This window comes from Aureococcus anophagefferens (genome assembly GCF_000186865.1).
Source record: "Aureococcus anophagefferens unplaced genomic scaffold AURANscaffold_28, whole genome shotgun sequence".
Classification (NCBI taxonomy): Eukaryota; class Pelagophyceae; order Pelagomonadales; family Pelagomonadaceae; genus Aureococcus; species Aureococcus anophagefferens.
The window spans coordinates 316,042-338,186 of NW_008705587.1; the positions used below are offsets into that span (position 1 = coordinate 316,042).

General features: G+C 71.5%; 5 protein-coding genes across 5 annotated transcripts; 3 read left to right on the plus strand and 2 right to left on the minus strand.

The window, feature by feature from the left end:
- Window positions 1-1,789: 1,789 nt before the first annotated feature.
- Window positions 1,790-3,053, plus strand: AURANDRAFT_54981 (hypothetical protein; the record flags this gene model as incomplete). The annotated part of the gene is made up of 1 exon (XM_009042169.1): window positions 1,790-3,053. The coding sequence occupies one exon, from the start codon at window positions 1,868-1,870 to the stop codon at window positions 3,044-3,046; it is 1,179 nt and encodes a 392-aa protein (XP_009040417.1).
- Window positions 3,054-5,227: 2,174 nt separating this feature from the next.
- AURANDRAFT_12972 (hypothetical protein) lies at window positions 5,228-6,157 on the minus strand (the record flags this gene model as incomplete). The annotated part of the gene is made up of 1 exon (XM_009042202.1): window positions 5,228-6,157. A coding segment is annotated over one exon (930 nt), but the record flags the coding sequence as incomplete, so codon positions are not given.
- A 7,258-nt stretch (window positions 6,158-13,415) lies between these two features.
- On the minus strand, window positions 13,416-14,285 carry AURANDRAFT_66880 (hypothetical protein; the record flags this gene model as incomplete). Its single annotated transcript, XM_009042201.1, has 1 exon — window positions 13,416-14,285. The coding sequence occupies one exon, from the start codon at window positions 14,283-14,285 to the stop codon at window positions 13,416-13,418; it is 870 nt and encodes a 289-aa protein (XP_009040449.1).
- A 217-nt stretch (window positions 14,286-14,502) lies between these two features.
- On the plus strand, window positions 14,503-15,772 carry AURANDRAFT_54984 (hypothetical protein; the record flags this gene model as incomplete). The annotated part of the gene is made up of 1 exon (XM_009042170.1): window positions 14,503-15,772. One exon carries the CDS (start codon window positions 14,552-14,554, stop codon window positions 15,752-15,754), a length of 1,203 nt encoding a protein of 400 aa, XP_009040418.1.
- A 3,815-nt stretch (window positions 15,773-19,587) lies between these two features.
- On the plus strand, window positions 19,588-20,716 carry ACV1 (hypothetical protein; the record flags this gene model as incomplete). The annotated part of the gene is made up of 3 exons (XM_009042171.1): window positions 19,588-19,653; window positions 19,707-19,799; window positions 19,856-20,716. Coding segments are annotated over 3 exons (1,020 nt in total), but the record flags the coding sequence as incomplete, so codon positions are not given.
- Between the last annotated feature and the right edge of the window lie 1,429 nt (window positions 20,717-22,145).

Genomic DNA, 22,145 nt, shown 5'->3' on the forward strand with positions numbered 1-22,145 from the left:
TCGGCCTTGCTCTCGAGCAAGCCCTGCTTGCTCGCCGCGAGCCGCTCGTCGAGCCAGCCGTAGTCGTCGTCGCTGTCGTCGCCGAGGTCCCCCCACTTGGCGCTGTCCGCGTCCGAGTCGTACGCCTCCTCGCCGGGCGCCGGCGGCGGCTCCATCATCTCATGGGGCAGCCATCGGCCGCGGGCCCGTTGACACTCACGCTTCACTAAAAATCTTTGCGGGCTTCATCGTCGGCTCATTGCACTGCGATGGGCAGCCTCTCGAGAGTTTACGGAAGCCGCGCCGCGCGATCCGGTCGGTCGTCGTCCTGGGGGAACCAGGGCGCGTCCGTGTCCAGGCCGCGGACCTCGCCGCGCGCGAGCTGGTTGCGGACCCAGGTCGCGAGGTCGCGCTCGACGGCGGCCGCGTCGCCGGCCGGGGCCAGGCCCGCGTCGCGGAGGAGCGCCGCCGCGCGGGCGCCGCGGTCGCCGGCGACGACGGTCCCCGCGGCGGCGGCGGCGGCGTCGCGCGCGAGCGCGCGCGCGGCGAGGCGCGACAGCTTGTCGAGGGCCTCGGGGCCGTTCGCGAGGCGGTGCACGCGGAGCACCGTGAGCAGGTCGAGGCGGAGCCGGTCCTCGTCGATGCCGCGCGCGCGCCAGGCGCCCCAGGCCAGCGTCGCGGCGCAGGCGAGCAGCGCGCCCTGCGCGAGCTCCACGTGGGACGCGCTCCACTCCGCCGCGAAGTGCGCGGAACGGTAGATGGGCAGAGCGGACGTCGCCGCGAGGACGAGCCAGGCCAGCGCCCGGTCGCCCGTGTGGAGCCGGATGGAGAACGCGCCGCTGGGCGAGAGCGCGCCGACGTAGCGCGCGGGCACCTCCGCGTGCCACTCGACGGCAAAGTCCGACGCCGACTTGCGCTCGAGCACGAGCACGTCGACGAGGCCCGGGGGCAGGCCGTCGTCCTCCGCCCGGGCCGCCGCGACGGCCGTCCCCGCGTCGCGCGGCGCGCGGAGCCGCGCGAGCTCGGGGGCGACGACCTCGTCGCGCTTCCGGCGGATGCCGTCGGCGTAGGCGCTCGGGAGCGCCCTCGCCGCTCGGTCGACGGCCGCGGCCGACGCGCGGTCCGCGGCGTCCGCGACCCGGTTCCGCGCGGCGTCGGACGCGCGCGCGGCGCGCCGCTGCGCGCCCGCCGCCGCGCTCGACACCGCGTGCTCCACGGCGCCGTAGGCGCCCGTGATGACGGCCTCGAGCGCGCCGGCCGCGGCGGACCGCGCGGTGTCGTACGCCTTCCGCGCGCCGGGCTCCTCGCGGACGAAGCCGCCCTGGAGCGCCGCGCCCCGGTCCGGCGATGGCCGGTACCACATGCGCAGCGCGTCGGCGTCGAGCGCGCTGCGGTCCGGCCGCACGACGCCCTCGCGCCACCGCAACGGCGCGGAGAGCAGCGCCCGCGGCACCTCGCGCAGGCCCGCGGTTGTTGCCAAATCCTCGACGCGCGCCGCGCGCGCGTCGCCGAGCGCGGCGACGGCGCGCGCGCAGGCCTGGAGCTGCGCCTTCTCCAGCGCCGGCTCGGGCGGCGCGTCGCACAGCGTGAGCGCCTTCGCCTCCGCGAAGGTTCGGTGGACGAGCGACTCCTCGGCGCGCAGCGTGCGCTGCCGCAGGCCCGCCGCGAGCTCTAAATGGGCGGCGAGCAGCGACCGGCCGCCGCGCCAGGCCATTGTGAGGCGTTTGTCTGGGCTACGCGGCGCGAAGAACTGCGAGAACCATCGATGCCATCGTCAACGACTTCGCAAAAAATCTGTGGCAGCGCCTCCCCACGCCGTCGAGCGCCGCGCGGAGCGCGGCGTGGAGCGCGTAAAACACCGCCTCGTCGTCGTCGTTAGACACACGAGATGCCCAACGCGAAAGTCGCCGAGCCCGGCGCCGCCGCAGAGGCCTGGGCCGCCTCGGAGCCCGCCGACGACGCGCGCCTCGCGCGCATGCGCGCTCTGCTGGAGCAGTCGTCTCCCAAAAAGGCCCCGCGCGAGAGCTACCAGGACCCCATGGTGCTGAGCTCGGGCTACGCCATGCCGCGCGTGGGCCTCGGCACCGCGCACCTCTTCGAGGCGCAGATCGCGGCGAACCTCGCCGCCGGCGCGCGGCACCTCGACTGCGCGCGCATCTACGGCAACGAGGCCGCCGTCGGCCGCGCCGTGCGCGCGAGCGGCGTGCCGCGGTGCGAGCTCTTCCTCACGACGAAGCTGTGGATGGACGAGGCGCGGCCCGAGCGCGTCGCCGCGGCGCTCGACGACAGCCTCCAGCAGCTCCAGACGAGCTACGTGGACCTGCTCCTCATCCACTGGCCGCTCAAGTTCCGGCCGGGCACGGTCCTCGCCCGGGACGGCGCCGTCGGCGACTTTTCGGCGACGTGGGCGGCCATGGAGGCGCTCGCGGCGTCGGGCAAGGCGCGGAGCCTCGGCGTGTCCAACTTCGACGAGGCGCAGCTGTCGCGGCTCCTCGACGACGCGAAAACCATCCCGCCGGCGGTGAACCAGGTCGAGGCGCACCCGAAGTTCCCGAACCAGGCGCTCGTCGACTTTTGCCTCTCGCGCGACGTCGCCGTCGTCGCCTGGGGCCCGCTCGGCGGCGACCCGCGGCGCCTCGGCGAGGACTCCATGCTCTGGGCGACGGCGAAGATGCACGCCGCGTCCCTCTGCCGCTGCGCGCTCCGCTGGAACCTCGAGCGCGGCGTCGCCGTCATCCCCAAGAGCACGCGGCCCGCGCACGTCGCGGACGCGCTCGCCGCGACGGCGGGGCCCCGGCTCACGGCCGACGACCGCCGCCTCCTCGCGGACTCGCGGCGCCGCGGCTCCCGCCGCTTCCCCGACGTCATCGGCGTCTGGCCCGCGACGGCCTTCGTCGGCTTCCGGCTCGTCGGCTGGTGGCTCCACGTCGTCTTCTCCGCGCTCTTCGCCGTCGTCCCCGGCGTCGACGCCGTCGGCTTCGCGCGCGCGCGCGCGGCGCGCAAGGAGCGGCGCTACGCCGCGGCCGTCGCCGCGCGGGACGCCGCCGCGGACGCGAAGCGGGACTAATGCGATTACAGGAAAAAAGGAGGTACTACACACAGGCGCGGCGGCGGCCCTAGTTCGCCGCGGGCTCGTCGGCCTTCTTCGAGCCGAACATGGACTTGAGCTGGGTCTTCCGGAGCTCGACGCGCTCGGCGACGAAATCCTTGGCCTGCTGCTTCTTCTCCTGGACGTACTCCTTCTTCGCCTCGAACTTCTCCTGGCGGTGCGCCATGACCTTCTCCTTCTTGTGCTCGAAGGAGTCGCTCATGGCCCGCTGCATGACGCCGACGACGCAGTGGTTCTTGAGCTCGCCCATGGTGCCGCGGAACGCGCGGACGACGTAGTCCTTGTCGAGGCGGAACTTCGTGCCCTTGATGGACAGGTGGCAGTCCGTGATGGTCATCTTGCCCACGGCCATCTTCTCGCCGTCGGCGACCTTCTTCGACGCCTTCGACATCTTCTTCATCTCGCTCTCCTCCTTCTTCTTCGCGATCTTGGCCTTGATCTTCTCGCGGAGGGCCTCCGTGCCGCCGGTCTTGAGCGTGTCCATCACGGACACGTGCTCCTCGGCCTCCTCGGCGTCGACCTCCGCGTTGTACTGCGCGTAGGCCTTCTCGAGGCCCGGCTTGTCCTCGTCCTTGGACCACTTGAGCATCCACTCGAGCTCGGCCTTGCGCTTCTTCTGCATCTTCGCCGTCTTGGCGGCCTTCTCCTTCTTCTCGAAGGCGGCGAGGTAGTCGTTGTTGCTCACCTTGTCGTGGGACTCGATGAAGAGGCGCACGCCGCTCACCTTCATCGTGTCGATCATGCGCGTGTCGAAGCCGGCCTTGAAGGAGTTGAGCTCGAAGCACGGCACGGACGCGAGGCCCGGCATGGTCACGAAGCCGCGGAAGGCGCCGGCGCACTGCACGTGCACCTCCTCCATGCGCATGAAGTACGGCGCCTCCCAGTCGCCGGGGCCGTTCGGCAGCGTGAGGCCCTCCATCGCGCACGTGCCCTGGAGCGGCCGCATGGTCAGCTTGTCGATCTTCACCTCGGCGCCCATCTTCTGCGACAGCACGGCGCACATCTTCGTCGCGAGGAAGGCCTCGACCTGCTCCCACTTGGTGTAGATGGTGCCCAGGGCGCCGACCTACGGAAAACGACGACGTCGGAGCGATTCCCGGTCGTGCGAACTGCCGGTGGACACTGGTATCAACGACGACGGCGACGAGCAGCAGGAAAAGGAACATCATGGCTGGGACAGCGTGGATTCGACGGCGACGGCGCGGACGAAAGGTCTCAGTGGTCGCGGCTTCGGCGCCGCTTCGGAGCCGAGGTCTTGTACTGCTCATTGACGTTCAACTTATACCAGCAGCCCCGGTCGACTATGGCCAGCCCTCGAGAGCGTTCATTCGTCGACCAAACTGAGCGCTATCTCGCGTCGGGCGGCAGCCTTGACCAGCTCATCTCCATGGGCGAAACTGGCGCCATTGTGCACATCGAGGATGAACCAGGTTGTGGGGCGACGCGCCTGCGCTATGCAGCTCGTCACGGTTGGTGCTCGGCAATTAAAAGCCTCTTGGAACAGGGCGCCGACGTCCACTTGGGCCAGCCATCTGTACTCAGGACGCCACTGCACGAGGCCGCTCTAAACGGGCGTTCCGACGGAGCAATCTTGCTGCTCGACGCGGGCGCGCGAGTCGACGATTGCACCGAGGGTGGCTGGACCGCGCTTCACATCGCAGCCGCGGGGAATGAACTCAAGATGTGCAAGCTCCTGCTGAGTCGTGGCGCGTTGATCGACGCGCGCAATCACAGAAACGAGAACCCCGAGGCCCAAGCACGGGCCTTCAGAAATACGACCTTAGTCGCCTTCCTCGCCGCCGTCCGCGCCGCGGGCGGCTGGCTCTCCTACCTCAACGCGCCGCGCAAGGAGCTCCTCGCCCTCCGCCAGCGCCTCCCGGCCCTCCGCGAGCGCGGTCGCGCCTCAATGTCGTCGAGCGTGCGCGCGCACGAGCGGCTCTTCCTGAGGACGCCGGACGACGTCTTCTCGCATGTCCTCGCCTTCTGGCGCAGCGACCGCGACGACTAAAACCAACATTACCGATTCCCGCCCGGTCGCCGGACGTCGCCCGGCGCGTGGGCCTTCTTGGCGCGCGTCGCGCCCGACTGCTTCATGCGGTCGAGCTCGGCCTTGAGGTCCTTGAGCTGGGACGCCATCTCGCCGTTGGCGTTGCTCGCGTTCTTGACGCGCTTGCACCGCGACCCGAAGGTCAGCGACGACACGGTCTCGGACACGTGCGTGTCCGCGGGGCTCGCGTTGACGAACATGAGCGTCTTCGCCGAGCCGCCGATGGAGTCGGACATGAGCATGGTCAGGGGGTGGTTCCGGTAGGGCACGTGCTTCTGGCCCGAGGAGAGCGCGTTGATGACGTCGCCGATGGCGGAGAGCGACTTGTTGATGCACATGGCCTCCTTGAGCTTGTCGCCGGCGACGCCGCTCTTCTCGACGCGCTCGCTGCCCGCGAGGTCCACCAGCGTCAGCTTGCCGCAGACGACGTGGCCGCTCCGGTGGTTCGTCGACTTGAGGACGAGCGTGACGATGAGGTGCGACCGCGAGCTCTCCGCGTTCAGCTCCGTGTGGGCCACGGACCGGCCCTCGAGCCCCGCCTCGAGCGCGGCGACCAAATCCGGGAGCGACTGTACCCGCCGCGTCACGCCCCCCTCGACCTGCACGAGGCCGGAGTCCGAAAACTGGGCGAGCTTGACGTTGAGCGCGACGGGCTTCGCGCCCTTGCGCACGGGCGCCGCGAAGAGGTCCCGCAGCGAGTCGCGGTAGAGCTCGTACATGCTGAGCTCGACCTCGTAGGCCGCGAGCGCGGACCGCTCCTCGAGCATGCGGAAGACCTCGACGGCCGACCGCGGGATGATGCCCGCCAGGGGCGCCAGGTTCCAGGTCTCGACGTCGATGGCCTCGCGGATCGACGCCGCGCCGGCCATCGTGAACGTCTTGCCCGAGCCGGACTGGCCGTAGGCGAAGATGCAGACGTTGAAGCCGTCGACGCAGGACAGCACGAGCGACTTGACGTCCGCGAAGACCGTTTGCTGGGAATTCTCTTCCGAATCGCCGGCGAAGACGCGGTCGAACTCGAAGTGCTGCTTGTCCTGGGGCGGCTTCCGGTCCGCGCGTTTGACAGTGACGCCCGTCGCGCCCGCGCGGCCGCACGCGGGCTCCGCGCCGGCGTCGGTCTCCTTCGTCGAGAGGGGCCGCACGCGGAGGTAGACCCGGATGCGGCCCTTCATGTCCTCGAGCGTGTTGTGGAGCTCCTTGCGCCGCTTCACCTCCTTGACCAGGTCGCGGTCGAGCTGGTCGTTGCGCTTCTCGACGACGGCCGCGTGGCGGATCTCCGCGTCGACGTCGCGGACGTGCTGCTCCGCGGACGCGCGCGCGCGGTCCGCGTCGTCGGCGCGGGCCCGCGCGGCCGCGCAGGCCTCCGCGTCGCGGGCCGCCCGCTCGCGCGCCGCGGCCTCTGACTCCGCGAGGCGCCGCTCCGCGTCGCCGACGGCGGCCTCGCAGCGGTCCCGCAGCTTCGCGACCTCGGCCTCGTGGGCCGCGCGCGCGTCCGCGGCGCGCCGCTCGAGCTCGGCGTTGCGCGCGCGGTGCTCGCGGTCCGCGTCGCGGTGCCTTTCCTGTTCCTCCGCGCGCTCCGCGTCGCGCGCGTCGCGGTCGCGCGCGGCCTGCGCTTCCAGCGCCGCGCGGCGCTCCTGGTCCTCGCGCTCCTGCTGCTCCGCGGCCTGCTTGAACATGGTCTCCCGGGACGCGCCGGCCTCCTTGAGGCGCCGCATGTTCGACACGAACTGCGTCTTCTCGTCGCGCGCGGACGCGACGGCGGCCTCGAGCTCGGCGATCTTCGCGTCGCGCGCGTCGCGCGCGGCCTCGAGGTCGCGCACGCGCCTGCGCTCCGCGTCCAACGAGTCCGCGGCGCTGGCCTTCGCGCGCTCGACGTCGCGCGCGGCCTCCTCCTCGCGCCGCCGCAGCGCGCCGACGTCGCCGGCCTGGTCGTCCAGCTTCCGCAGGAGGGCCTTCTTCTCGAACTCGCAGGCGCCGAGGGCCGCGACGGTCTTCTCCAGTTCGGCTTCGAGCTTCCGGGCCTTGTCGCCGACCTCCTCGCGCGCCTTGGCCACGGCCCTGGCCGCGTCCTCGCGCGCCTCGGCGAGGAGCGCGGAGACGCTGCCCGTGCGACTGAGCTGGTGGTCCTCGTCGCGCTTCGGCGCGTCCCGGGGCCGCTCCGCGAGGGCGCGCAGGGCCGCCGCGGCCTCGTCGTGGCCCGCGTCCGTCGCGTAGTCCGCGGGCGCCCAGCCGTACCAGTCGACCGCGGCCGCGTCCGCGCCGTGCTCGACCAGGAGGCCGCAGAGCCGCGCGTCGCCCGTCGCCGCGAGGTAGTGGAGCGCGCAGCAGCCGTAGTGGAGCTCGGCGACGTTCGCGTCGGCCTCGCGGCTCAGGAGCAGGCGGATCATGGGCTCGCTGAAGGCCTCGGACCCGCACGCGTACGCGAGCGCCGTCACGCCTGGGCAGGAAAAGAGAGATTCAAGTTCGCTTCAACATGAGTGTTCCGCGCGCGCGCGTTCCGGAAAAAGCATCCGCGCTTCGAGACCGTTCCCAGAGATGATCGCTCGTCCAAAAATCAGCCGAAACGAGCGGAAATCGGCCGAGAGAGGAGCCTTTGAAGTTGGGAATTTCGCTCTCTTTTCCTGCCCTGCGTCACGCCCGCGGCCGACACCGCGTTCACCTCCGCGCCGCGCCGCAGGAGCAGGTCGGCGAGGTCGTCGTGGCCGTACTGCGCGCAGACGATGAGCGCCGTCGACCCCTCGCCGTCGACGGTCCGGCAGTCCTCGGGCGTCATCGTGCCGATCGCGCGCCGGACGACGCCGTCCGTGCCCCGGTTGCCCTGGTTGTAGAAGGGCAGGAGCTCGAAGAGCACGGCCATGGTCTCGCTGAGCTGCGCCGTCGCGTCCTCCGTCGGCGACGGCGCCGCGGCGTAGGACCCGTCCTCCGTCGGCGACGGCGCCGCGGCGGAGGCCCGGTCCTCGTCCGCCGTCGGCGGCTCGACGGGCGTCGGCGGCTCCGCGTAGGGCGGCGCCTCGTCGCGCGCGGGCGACACGGCCGGCGCGGCCTTGCGCGCCGCCGCGGCGCCGACGGCCTCGACGAGGTCCGCCTTCTCCGCGCAGCGGCTCACGTCGACGCCGAGCTCGACGGACACGCGGCGGAGCTCCTTGACGGACATCGCGTCGAGCGACGGCGGCGGCGGCTTCGCCTTCGGCGGGCTGGAGCTCGCCTCGGAGGCCGGCGACACGACGCGCGTCTCGCCCTCGCTCCGCGCGGGGCTCGGCGACGCCCGCTCGCCCTCGCCGCGCGCGGGGCTCGGCGACGCCCGCTCGCCCTCGCCGCGCGCGGGGCTCGGCGACGCCCGCTCGCCCTCGCCGCGCGCGGGGCTCGGCGCCTTGACGGGGCTCGGCTCCTTCTCGCTGTCGTAGCCGTCGTCCGCCGACGCCGCGAGCCAGCTCGGCTTCAAAGCGGCGTCGTTTCGCCGCGGCCGGTGCACGGCGGCGCTCAGGCGCGCGGGCTCGCGCGGCTTCGGTGCGCTCGGCGCCGCGGGCGGCGGCGCCGCGCGGTCGTCGCCCGCGCGGTCGCGCGGGCCGCGGTCGCCGCGGCGCGGCTCCTCCGGCTCCGGCCGCCGGTCGCCGTCGCGCCGCCGCCGCCGGTTGCCGCCGCCGCCGTCGTCGTCCTTGGCGAGCCAGCGCGGCACGTCGCCGGACCGCGCGGCCGCGGCGTCCCTAAGCCAATTCGGCTGCTCGCGCTCGGGAGGTTTCGCGGCCTCGTAGGTCGGCGCCCGCGGCGACTCGCTGAGCCAGGACGCGCCGCCGCCGCGCTGGGGCGTGTCGAGCAACCAGCTCGGCGCCGCGTCGTCGGGCCGTCGCTCGGCGCCGGCCCGCCCGTCGCCGTCGGAGAGCCAATTCGGCGCGTCGCGGCTGGGCTCGCGCGGCGACGAATCTCGCAACCAATTCGGCTCGCCGCCTGCCGGCGCGTCGTCGTCGAGCCAGCTCGCGGCCTCGCGCGGCGCGGGCTTCGCCGCCGGCGGCGCGGCGTCGCCTGCCGCGGCGTCGTCCACCAAGGGCCTCACCCTCGACCCGCGGCCGCGCCGGCCGCCGCCGCCAGCGTTTTTCGTCGCGTAGGTGCCCTCGACGGGCTCGTCCGCCGCCGCCCCATCGGCGGCGGCTGCTTCGCCGCCGGGCGTATTGCCCATGCGGACGCAGCCCGGTCGGGCTCACCGGTCTCGAACCGCGGTCGGGCTGCCAGTGCAGCACCGTCGCACGTTTGCTTCAGCTCTGCCTCACTGCCAACGCAGGCATGATGGTTCTCTGCTTTGTGGGCTGCCCTTAAGTTCCTGACCTACGCATAAGTGATGCTGTGATGGGCGCCGGCGCCAGCGCCGCCGACGTGCGCGCACAGGTCGAAAACCTCGGCGCCGCCTATCGCGTCTACGGTCCGAACATCGAGGAGAACGGCGTGGATGGCGACCTCGTGAGCGAACTGATCACCGACGAGGATCCGTCGCCGGCCTTCGCGGACCTCGGCGTGACGAACACGCTCCACAAGCGGCGCCTGCTGCAGGCCATGCGGGCGGCGCACCCGGGCGCGTCGCGGCGCGGCTCGCTCGGCGGGTCGACGGACTCGGCGCCCGCCGTCGCCGTCGCGGAGGTCGACGCCGTCGCGCCGGCGTCGCCCGCGGCCGGCACCATCGCCTCGCCCGTCGCCGGTAACGTGGCCGCGGCGCGCGCCGTGCCCGCGGCCGGCAACGTGGCCGCCGCGCGCGCCGTGCCCGCGGCCGCCGCGGCCGCGCGGCCGCCGCCCGTCGCCGTCGAGATCGACGGCGGCGGCGCGCGGGGCCCGAACAGCGACCCGCGGCGCACGCCGACGAACTCGACGTGGACCGTGAGCCTGAGCTGGGAGGGGCGCGCGGACCTCGACCTCGCCGCGGCCGTCTTCGGCGAGCGCGGCACGTTCCTGGACCTCGTGTACTACGCGCGCAAGGAGTCGAACGGCCGCGCGGTCGTCCACAGCGGCGACGCCAAGGGCACGGAGGAGACCGGCGGCTCGACGGAGAGCATCGAGCTGCGCCCCGCGGCGCTCGATCCGCGGACGGTGGCCGTCGTCTTCTTCGCGCGGGTCCACGACGCGGCCGACGGCCTCGGCGCGGTGTCGAGCTGCAGCGTGACGGTGACGGGGCCGGACACGACGATCCAGCCGCTCCACCACCACCGCGACGCCAAGTCCGTCGTCGTCTGCCGCATGTACAAGCGAGGCCGGTCCGGCCGGCCGACGGCGGCGACGCTAAACGTGGACATGCTCGACGTCGCGTTCGACGACAGCGACGTCGCCGCGTGCGTGCCGCGGTGCCAGACGCTCCTGCGCGACGTCGTCGACGTGTCGGCGAACCCGGAGTGCACGCTCGTGCTGCTCGACAAGGGCGGGCTGCTGCCCCTCGAGAGCTCGTCGCTGAAGCTCGGGCTGGGCTGGGACCCCGCGCGCGCGGGCGGCGCCATGGACCTCGACGCGGGCGCGGTGCTGCTGGACAAGGACGGGATCTACGTGGACTTTGTCTACTTCCACCAGCAGCACACGTCCGGCGTGCAGCACTCCGGCGACAACCGGACGGGCGAGGGCGAGGGCGACGACGAGTGGATCCGCTTCAACCTGGGGGACCTGGACGCGGCCGTCGTGGAGATCGTCGTCGTGATCTCCGCGTACGCGGGCAACTTCATGCAGTGCCGCAACGCCTTCTGCCGGCTCGTCGACGAGGAGCAGGGCGACGTCGAGATCGCGCGGTGGCAGCTCAGCGGCATGTTCGAGCCAGCGTCCTGCGGCTGTGACGATTTTCGAGAGATTTCGGGTGGGAATACGATGAAAATTTGTTACCGACGTGCTTGGTAGGTTCGAGCAGACGTCGCTGGTCGTCTGCAAGCTCTTCCGCGACGCGGGCTGGTGGAAGATCTTCGTCATCGGCAGTGTCCCGCGGCCGCGACGATTTTCGGGAGATTTTGGGCGGGAAAACAATGTGGCCGCGACGATTTCGAGAGATTTTGGGCGGGGAAACAATGAGAAATCGTCACCGTCATGCTTGGTAGGTCATCGGCGACCAGATCGGCGGGCGGTCCATCGTCGACTTCTTCTTCACGGACACGTACGGCGACATGGCGGAGCTCCGGGACGAGTTCAAGAGCGTCGCGCGGATCAAGTACTCGGACGCCCACTTCTTCAAGGTTTGCGCGGAGCGCGCGAGCTACGGCCAGCTCTCGGCGACGAAGAGCTAACACGTGTGTGTGTGTGTGCATGTGGGGGTGGCGATTTCCGAGCACAGACACGTTACACAGCCGCGCGCTACCACGCGGCGGCCGCGGCGCCCAGCGCGGCGAGGGCGAGCCAGAGCGCCGGCCGGAGCGCGCTGCCGGCGTTGCAGCCGCAGCGCTCCACGGAGATCTTGACGGCCTGCTGGACCTCGTCGGTCCACTTGCCCGCGATCGTGTCGAGCGGGTCGTAGAAGAAGCCGTCCGGCATGCGCTTCGGCCGCTCGTCGGGGATGAAGAGCACGCCCTTCTTCCCGGAGCAATAGTTATAGAGCTCGTCGACCAGATCCTGGCAGTCGTACTGCTCGCCGCCCGACGACACGGGGCAGCTGCCCGTCGGCGAGCCGATCGTCGGATCGCACGCCATGCAGCCCGTGGCCTCGCCGCTGTCCTCGTCGACGCTGTAGATGCGCCGGATCTTCTGGGCGACGCGGAAGCACTCCTTGGACGAGTCCTGGGGCTCGGGCTTCTTGTAGTCGTTGTCGTAGTCCCCGAGGCGCCGCCGCGTTTCCGGCTCGGCGTCGAGGGGGCGGACGCCCTCGGCGACGAAGAGCACGGCCTCGTCCCAGACCAGGACCTCCGTCGTGACCTTCTCCGCCGACCGCAGGTTCGTCGCCGGGGCCGCGAGGCCCGCGACGCCGAGGAGCAGGGCTGCCCGAAGCGCTGCCATAATCACACCGGACCTGGTGGGCTGGTGTTGAACCTGCAACACGACACGATGGGGACGCTGGCCAAGCTCGGGCTGCTCGCCGCGCTCGCGGCGCCGTCGCCGAGCTCCGAGTGGCGTGCGCTCCTGGACCGCTACGCGGCACGTACGACGCTCAGCGGTCCGGCGGCGGCGCTCGTCGGCGCGGCGGAGCGCGCGCGGGCGCGGAGCTGCGGCGCCAACGCGCAGCTCGACGCGGCGGCGCTGCGGCAGCGCGTCGTCGCCCAGGGCCGCGCGGCCTGCGAGCGCGCGGGCGCGGGCCGCGGCGACGCCGCGGGCTACCGGGACCTCTGGTGCGCCGACGCCTGGGACGGAGCGCCGCTCACCGCGCGGTCCTTCGGCCACCCGCAGGGCATGTGCTACGTCGGCCGCGCGGGCGCGTTCCTCTACCTGCCCGTGCCCAAGGTCGCGACGACCGTGGGCCGCCAGTGGGCCGCGGCGGCCTACGGCGAGGAGGCCGGCGCGCCCGCGCGCTGGCTCATCCCGGCCGACGCGAAGCCGCCCGCGGACCGCCTCGACGGCGCGACGCTCTACCGCCTGCTCCCGGACGCCGCGAAGCGGTCGGCGGCGGCCTTCGCCTTCGTGCGCGACCCGCTGAGCCGCTACGCGTCGGGCTGGCGCGAGCTCCGGGCCTACGAGCGGGGCCCGCCCGCGCGCCGCGGCTGGGGCAAGGTCGCGCTGCGGCAGCGGGGCTTCTACGCGAACGCGTCGGACGTCGCCGCCGTCGCGGCGCTGTTCGGGGCCAACGAGCGGGGACCGCGGCGCCGGCCGCCCGCGGCGTCGCCCGAGGACCTCGCGCTCCGCGACGGCGTCCTCGCGGCCGCCGCGCGGGATCTGGCCTGCGACGCCGACTGGAACGAGCACCTCACGCCGCAGACGGCCTTCTTCCCCGCGGGCTTCTCCGGCGTCGTCGCGCCGGCGGAGTCCATGGACGCCGTGCTCCCCGCGGCGGCGGCCGCGGCGAACCTCAGCGCGGCGACCGCGCGGCGCTTCGTCGCCGCCGCGCCCGACGACGAGCGGCGGCGGCCCGCGAACGCGAACGCGCGCGGCGGCTGGCCCCAGCCCGAGGACCTCAAGACGGCGTTCGTGCACGCGGACCGAGGGTCGCTCGACCCGCCGACGACCCACGTCTGGTGCTGGACGCACGCGCGCGACTACGCGACCTTCGCCGCGTTCTACGCGCCGCCGCCCTGGTGCGCCGCCGCCTGGCGCGCCCTCGGCTTCGGCAGCGCCGAGGGCGTCTTTTCTTCCTAGTATGTCCTACGCCGCTCGTATGCACAGGCGTCCTTTAAAAAGGCGCTACTCCGCCGCGCGGATCTCGGCGTTCGCGCGCGCCATCGCGCTCTCGAGGAAGGACGCGACGTCGATGGCGAAGGGCGTCGGCGCGGCGCAGGGCGTCGGGAAGGGCAACAGCACCGGGGTGGACCGGATGTCGCCGTCGAGGAGCCACGGCGTCGTGGACCGCGCGACGTCGTCGAGCGCGCGTCGCGCGAATTGGTCGCGGACCTGGGCGACGTACGCCGTCGCCCGCTTCCGCCGGCCGAGGTAAACCCGGCCGTTGGGCGACGCGTCGACGACGGGCAGCACGGCGAGGCAGGCGTAGAAGGTGCCCACGGTCTCCGGCCCGTCCCAGTCGCAGCCCGTCGTCACGAGCACTAATTTGCTGAGGCCCCGGCGTCGTTCCACGATGGCCTCGTGCTCCGGCAGCAGGTTGCCGACCTCGATGGACACGACCTGGCCGCCGCGCGCGGACATGGCGCGCCGCGCGGCCGCGGACGCGACCTGGCGCCACCACGCGGGGTAGCCGCCCGGCGCGACGGCGCACTCGCCCGCGACGGCGCCCGCGGACCCGTCGAGCGCGCAGCGCTGCGCGACGGCGTAGACGATGACCGCGTCGGCCTCGGCGCCGCAGCGGCGGCCGAAGGCGCGCAACGGCGCGGCGTCGACGAGCGCCGAGACGCAGCCGTAGCGACGCCGCGCGAGGCGCCGCCAGAGCGGCGGGGCCGACGCGAGGCGCAGGAGGCGCCGCGACGCGGCGCGGCTTCGCGTCGTGCTTCTGTGGTCGGCGTAGGACACGACGATGCTCAGGACGTCGTCGCAGAGGCGGTCGATGGGTGAGTTGTGCTTGTCGGTGTCGTTGCTGTCTTCCTCGGTGTTTTTGGAGGCCATGATCGATGAAGTGTTTGTGGTTTACGGCTAATTTGTGGAGCTATTGAGTATGCTAGAGGTTGAAGCTAGCCCACTGTTGCTCTCAGCGCTTGTTCGCAGTCGTCGGCTGCCGACGTTCGGCCTGCAACAAGTGCGTTTTTTCGCGTTGTGGCAAACCTCAGCCAAACAGCGAGCAGTATCTGAGCAGTCGACCTCGAGCCGGCGCCTAGCCGGCCTCGCGCATCTATGAGCAGTGCTCCGTTCGAGCCCCTCTGAACACACCAACCATGCACCTCTTCGGCCGCTCCGAGACCATGGACCGCGGCACCGCCGACCAGGGGTCGCTCCTCGGCGCCGTCGACGAGGAAAAGGAAGCGTCCTTCGCGAACGCGCCGCCGTCGCTCGCGGAGACGGCGGACCTGGCGCTGCGCAACGCCAAGGTGCGGGAGATGCTCCAGGCCTTCCGCGAGGAGGGGCCCGAGGCGCTGAGCCGCTACGTCGACGACCCGAGCAACTCGGCCGCGCTCGACGTGCTGCGGGGCCAGGCGGGCATGCTGCCCGCTCCGCCGCTCGCGCCGGAGCTGCTCGCGCCGCCGACGGCGACGGCCGCGGCGCGCGACCCGAGCCTGCCGCTCGTGTCCGCCGCGCCGCTGGGGACGGACCTGCTCACGCCCGCGAGCCCGCCGACGGTCGGCCGCGACGCGATCGCCGCGGCCGCGCCCGTCGTCGCCGAAAGCCTCGGGAACCCGCGCGTCCGCGAGATGCTCGAGGCCTTCCGCGCCGAGGGGCCCGACGCCCTGCGGCGCTTCGCCGCCGACGCCGAGTGCGCCGCCGTCGTCGCGCGCCTCCGCGGCGTCTCGGTCGGCGCGCCCGCGCCGGCGCCCGCGCCCGCGAGGGTCGTCGGCCGGCGGCCGCGCGTGCTCCTCGGCGCGACGGGCTCCGTGGCGACGGTCAAGGTGCCCAAGCTCGCGCTGGCGCTGAGTGAGGTCGCGGACGTCCGCGTCGTCGTCACGGAAAAGGCGAAGACGTTCCTCGCCAAGGCCGAGGCCTACGACGCCGCCGCCTGGGCGACCTTCCAGGCCTCGGGCATCGAGGTCCTCTCCGACGCCGACGAGTGGGACGCCTGGCAGGAGATCGGCGACGACGTCGTCCACGTCGAGCTCCGGAAGTGGGCCGACCTGCTCGTGATCGCGCCGCTCTCCGCGAACTCGCTCGCCAAGCTCGCCAACGGCCTCTGCGACGACCTGCTGTCGTGCACGGCCCGCGCCTGGGACTTCGACAAGCCCTTCGTCGTCGCGCCGGCCATGAACACGGCCATGTGGACCCACCCGCTGACCGCCACGCACCTCGCGGACCTGCGCGTCCTCGGCGTCGCCGCCGTGCCGCCGGCGTCGAAGAAGCTCGCCTGCGGCGACGTGGGGCCCGGCGCCCTCGCGGACGTCCCCGCCATCGTCGCCGCGGCGGGGGCGGCGCTCGGCGAGGCCTGGTAAAGTCCAGCTTCGTGTGTGACGAGCTACTCTTAGGTTCGCCAGTGCCAGAAGCCCAGGATGTGCGCGAAGACCTCGTCGGGCAGCGGGGTGCTGCCCGCAGCGCGCCGGCGGCGGGTTCGGGCCTCCCCAGCGTTCGGGACCGGCGGCGATCCAAAGCAGCGAACGAGGTTCGGCGGCGCGGTCGCGCGGCCGGCGAGGCACAGGTAGCGGAGGGAGAGGAGCTGGACGACGGGCTCGCGCGCGTAGCGCTTCCACGAGCCCGCGGCTTTCACGGCCGTGAGCAGGTCGAGCGTTGGTTGATTCAAGCCTGCCCCCGCATAGACGAGCGCAGTATCCCCGTCTTTATCGCGAAGACTCAACGAAGCGCCGTTTCTGAGCAGAGTGCGTGCCCTATCAGCGTATAAGGATCGACATCCAGCTGCCATCATCAAAGCTGTTTCGCCCGTATCATTTCTCACAGCATCAATTTCCGCCCCATGTTCCAGCAGAAGCTGGATGATGCGCGCGTCTTCGGCGTAGTGCAGAGGCAGGTAACCTTGGTTATCGCCGATGTTCGGATCCGCGCCGTGCTGTTCGAGAAGAATTACGGCTGCATGATAAAAGTCATTGACGGCCGCATGCATGATCCTGGTGTCACCTGAATGATCTCTTGCGTTCACGCTAATGCCCGCGGCAAACTGCTCTGTGAATTCTCGAATTTCGTCCTCTTCCGCCTCGATCGAGTCTCCATCATCCGCCTCGTCCGAGTCTTCATCATCTATGGCCCCCGGCATGTACATGATCGAGCGGACGACGCCGGCCCGACGTACTAGAGGACGCGACGAGGCGCGCGCGCGCCCGATGGTGGCCGACGCGCTGCCCGCGCAACCAGGCTGATTAAATTTAGCACTGGCGCGGTCAAACTACTTAGGTCAAGAAGCCGACCGTGCAGAACTGGGAGCACGATGGTGAGCCGGGCAGCTTATGCGCTGCTACTGCTCATCTCAACAACAGAGAGCGCCCTGGCGCCCGGCGACGCCGTCGGCGTGTGCCTCACGGGCATGGAGCGGACGCTGCTCGAGGCGCCGGTCGTCGCGTCCTTCGACAAGTACGTGCGCCGGCCCGTGGTCGCCGCCGGCGCGACGCTCGACGCCTTCGTCGTGCTCGCGGACGGCGCGGGCACTCCGCTGGGCGTCGCCGAGCACGAGGGCCGCGAGCGGCACCGGGAGCACCGCGGCGAGGCGCTCTTCGCGGACGTCCGGGCCGCGTACGGCGCGGTGTCGGCGCGCGCGCTCGGGCCAGCGTCCTGTGGCCGCGACGGTTTTCGAGAGATTTCGACCGTGAAAACGAAGGGAAATCGTCACCGACACACCTGGTAGGCTCGGAAGAGACGAGGACCCGAAGCGCGCGGACCGCGACCGCTGCCTACCGACGGACGAGGACCTGGCGGGGCGGCGCACGCGGCGCAGCGCGGTCATGGCGACGCTGGAGCAGTTCGTCGGCATCCGCGCGTGCTTCCGCGACGTGCTCCGACGGGAGGCGGCGAAGCGGCGTCCCGTGGCGGCGACGGTTTTCGAGAGATTTTGACCGGGAAAACGAATCGTCACCGTCGTGCTTCGTAGGCGGCGAAGCGGCGGTCGTACGCGTGGCTCTATCGCCTGCGCACGGACACGGTCTTTTTCCTGGAGTTCGCGCCCTTCCGCATGGCGCCGGACGAGGACGCGACGGATCTGGTCTACGTGCCCTTTGGCGGCATGTCGTCCGACGATCGCTACACGTGCCTCAACGACCACTTCTTCGCGTGCCCGCGCCACGCGTGCCGCGGCTACTTTGAACTGCTGGAGCTCTTCGAGCACGTCCAGTGCCGGCGCGCGTCGGCGCTCCCGGCGCCCTGCGACCGGCCGGCGACGCGCGACGGCGCGTCGTGCCCCGTCGACGGTCTCGAGCTCCCGTCGCGCACGGGCTTCGCGGCCCTCGAGCCCTACTTCGTCCCGCCGCCGGCGCCCCACGTCGCGTCCATGTACTACTGGTTCCGCCGCTACGACGGCGCGGAGGCGACGTGCTACCCGCTGCGGAAGCGCGACCGGTCCGACTTCGACGTCGGCCGGAAGCGCAGGGGGCGCGGCGACGCGGCGGAGCTCCGCGCTGCGGAGGAGCCCGAGTCGCCGGCGCCGCCGCGCAACGACACGGTGCCCCAGAACCGCGTCTGCTGCGGCGACGTGCGCGAGCTGCGGATCCCCTACGCGATCGCGCGCGAGGGCGCCGCGAAGCAGCTCGAGTGCTCCCGGCTGACTTTGTGGCGCGCGGCGGACGCGTCGAGCTTCAAGGCCGCGTCCTTCGTCCCCCGCTGCGAGCGCGTCGCCCGCGCCTGGAAGTCAGGGAGCATCGACATGTCCGCGCTGTAATATCTTAGGGCGGCCGCCGCACGAGCGTCGCGGTGTCGCCGGCGTTCTCGTACCCGTTCAGGTTCACGGACCCCCGCAGCGAGCAGCCGCCGTTTGCGATGCGCGCCTCGTGGACGCGGTTCGACGCGCCCAGGGGCACGCCGACGCCGGAGACGAGCGGGATCCACACGTCCGGCAGCTTGAGCCCGAGGGGCTTCGTCCAGTCGTCGAAGTTCGCGTGGATCTCCGGGTCGAGGAACTCGAGGGAGTCGCCCGCGCGGCGGCTCGGCGCGACGTTGGCGCGCAGCACGAACGACTGCCGCGACTGCGGGATCGCCGGCTGGCCGGCGGCCGGCGCGGCGCCCCCGAACGCCGCGACGGCGTCGAGGATGAGCTTGTCGCCCTCGAAGGACGCCTTGTTCAGGAGGAAGCGCGTCGACGGGTCCGTGATCGGGCCCGGGAACTGCGTGAGCGGCGAGGACGTCACGAGCGTCTCGACGATGGCGCGAAGGAGCGGCCGGAAGAGCCGCGACTTCTCGAGGTCGTCGCTCGTCAGCGACGCGGCGAACTCGACCTTGCAGGGCCTCCCGCCGAGCAGGCGCCGCAGCGCCCGCGCCCGCGAGAACACGTAGAGCCCCAGCGCCGTCGCCAGCAAGTTCGGTCGGAACAGCAGGAAGAGAAACGGCGCGGCGAGGCACGCGAAGGGGCCGAGGCCCAGGTCGAGGTCGCGGCCGACGATGGAGCCCTCGCGGAAGCGGCACCAGAAGCCGCCGCTCTTGCGGAAGTCGACGCTCAGCAGCGACAGCCGGCCGCGCAGCACGTCGAGGTTCGACCGCGCCTCGACGCGCGCGGTCACGTCGCCGGGCTTGCAGCCGAGCAGGAAGCGGAACGCGAGCGCGACGAGCGACGTCGCGAGCGCGACGAGCCGCGGCGGCGACTCCGGGTTCGGCGTGCCGTCGCTGGACCAGGACGTGATCGGGTTGGCGAACGCGACAGTTGGCGATGGCTCGCGCGGCGCGAGGCGCGCGCTGCGCGTCGCAATGCGCTGCGTGCGCCGGAGTGGTCTGGCGATGCGCAGCGCGGTCGTCGATGGGATGCGCGTTGCCGCGGCAACGAATGCGAGCCGACGCATCCTGCCAGCGGCGACGGCGGCGCTTTTGGACTTGCAGGTGGCAAAGGATCCTCTTTGATCGGCTCGATCAGCCCCGTTGCACTTTCGTATCTCCGCGGCGGCTCTCGAGAGCGCAGCTTGGGCGCCACAGCTTTTGGGCTGCCAGCATCGATCGTTCGCGAGCGCCAGCCGACCCCGCAACATGAAGGTGCGCCGCAGCTGCCCCATCCATCGATCCCACCCGCGCCGCTTCTCCGTAGTTTCTTTTCGGCGACTCGGCGAAGAAGAAGAAGAAGGGCGAGTCGAAGGACGACGGCGACTTCACGGTGAAGATCAAGGGCGACAAGTCCAAGGTCGGCGGCCGGGAGCTGTCCGTCGACGACTTTAAGCTGAAGAAGGTCCTCGGCAAGGGCAGCTTCGGCAAGGTGCGTCGGGATCGCGCGCCGCGCGCGCGCGCGCTCCGACGAACGGCCCGCAGGTCATGCTCGTGACGCTCAAAACCGACCCGGACGGCAAGCTCCTGGCCATGAAGACGCTGCGGAAGGCGGCGCTCATCAAGCGGAACCAGCTCGTGACGCCCGCCGCGTCCGTCGCGAGAATCACGAACCCCCAGCGTCACAAACGCAGGCGCACACGGCGACGGAGCGGCACGTGCTCCAGCACCTGGACCACCCGTTCCTCGTGCACCTGCTCTACGCGTTCCAGACGGCGGACAAGCTCTACATGGTCCTCGAGTACATGGGCGGCGGCGAGCTCTTCCACTGGCTCAAGGAGCACCGGCGGTTCTCGGAGCCGCGCGCGAGGCTGTACACCGCGGAGATCGGCCTCGGCCTCGGCGCGCTCCACGACCTCGACATCGTGTACCGCGACCTGAAGCCGGAGAATCTGCTGATCGACACGGAGGGCCACATCCGCATCACGGACTTTGGGCTCAGCAAGGACAACGTCACGGGCGCGGGCGCCGAGGGCGGCACGAAGACGTTCTGCGGCACGCCCGAGTACCTCGCGCCGGAGATTTTGGAGAACCGGGGCCACGGCAAGGCCGTGGACTGGTGGTCCTTCGGCACGCTCCTCTACGAGATGATGTGCGGCCTGCCGCCGTTCTACGACACGAACGTGCAGCGCATGTACAACAAGATCCTCATCGCGCCGCTCAAGTTCCCGTCCTACATCTCCAAGGACGCCAAGGCCGTGCTCATGGCGTTGCTCCAGCGCGCCGTGGACCAGCGCCTCGGCTCCGCGAAGGACTTCTCGGAGATCGCCGCGCACGACTTCTACGCGAGCCTCGACATGGACAAGGTCTACAAGAAGCAGATCAAGCCCGAGTTCGTGCCCCAGATCAAGGGCGCCGACACGGCGGCCCACTTCGACAAGGAGTTCACGAGCGAGAAGGCCTGCGACTCCGTCGTCACGTCCAAGCTCTCCGACGAGCAGGCCGCGCAGGCCAACTTCGAGGGCTTCTCCTACGCCGGCGAGTCGAAGAACTAGGGCCGGGGCGCCCCGCCCCCCCACCCCGCACGGGCGAAAAAAAAGCTTACTTCTTCGGGAAGAGCGTCGCGAGCTTCTCGAGGTCCTTTAGCTTTTCCAGTTGCTTCAGGCCCTCGAGCGCCTTGCCGAGCTGCTCGAGGCCCGCGCCGACCTGCGTGGGACATCGTCGAAAAACCGCTCGAGCGTCGTCCAGCCGTCTCTCGAACGTCGCCGCGGCCCGCGGGACGCCGGCGCGGACCTTGGACGCGGGCGTGCCGGAGATGTCGTACTGCAGCGCCGTGCGGCCGCCCTCGGCGATGTAGGGCAGGATGAGCTCCTTGATGACGGCGAGGTGCGCGTCGTCCTTGGCGTACGCCTCGTAGTCGGCGTCGTCCGCGAACTCGACGACGCCGCCGAGCGCGACGTTGCGCCCGTCGTCGACGACCGCGTGCTGCCGGCCGATCTCCATGCGCAGGATGGTCGGGATCTTCTTCGGCAGCTCCGCCAGGCCCGCGAGCATCGCCTCGATGGCCTCGTCCGGCGTGCCGGGCTTGAGTTTGACTAAAACGATGTGGCGCAGCGTCGCCACCTTCGCCGGCTTCTTCTTCTTCGGCTTGCACGCCTTCTTCCTGCGCTGCATGACGGCCAGCGTGACGAGCACGCCGGCGCAGGCGCCGGCGACCGCAGCCACGGCGCGGGCACGAGCGGGAGCCATCAGTCGTGGCCGGCTTGAGAGCCTCAACATGTGTTCAACGTCGACATTGAAGTGGCGGGGGGACCTCTGCACCAAAGACATGGAGATAGTCACCCGACACAGAATGCGCCACAACAAACCAACGTAGAGGCATCGAATCTCGTGTAGGACCGAACTGGCGGACGGGGGAAGCGGGGGGGGGCTGGACGCGCGGCGCGCGGAGGGCCGGCGCATTGTGGGACGCCGAGCGCGCACTCCGGCGCGCATCGAGCGACGTGCGCTAGGTGCGCTTGTTGGAGCCCATCTTGTTCGCGCGCGCGTTGTTCACGTTGGGGCGCGGCGCCGCGTGGTTCGACACCTTCGGCGAGTTGTGCTTGGTCTTGAGGTGGTCGGTTCGACTCTCGGTCTCGATCATGCCCTGGAGGTGCGCCATGGTCAGCTTCGTCGGCGGCGGCGGCGGCGCGGCGCCGTGCGACGCCTTGAGCGCCTGGCTCTGGCCCTCGACGAGCTGCCCGACGAAATTCGGGTCCGCGAAGAGGTCGCTCTCGAGCTTGGCGTAGAGCGCGCGGCCCGTGCCGCCGAGCCGCGCCTTCGACGCGCCCTTGACGCGCCGGCCGCCGCAGCGCACGGCGCGCTCCGCGGGCATGAGCTGGCGCTCCTCGAAGAGCTTGATGACCGAGAAGCGGTCCGTCTCGCTCAGCGCGAGGCTGGACATGACTTCCGGTGGCGTTGCGCGGGACTGTCGCGGGAAGCTCG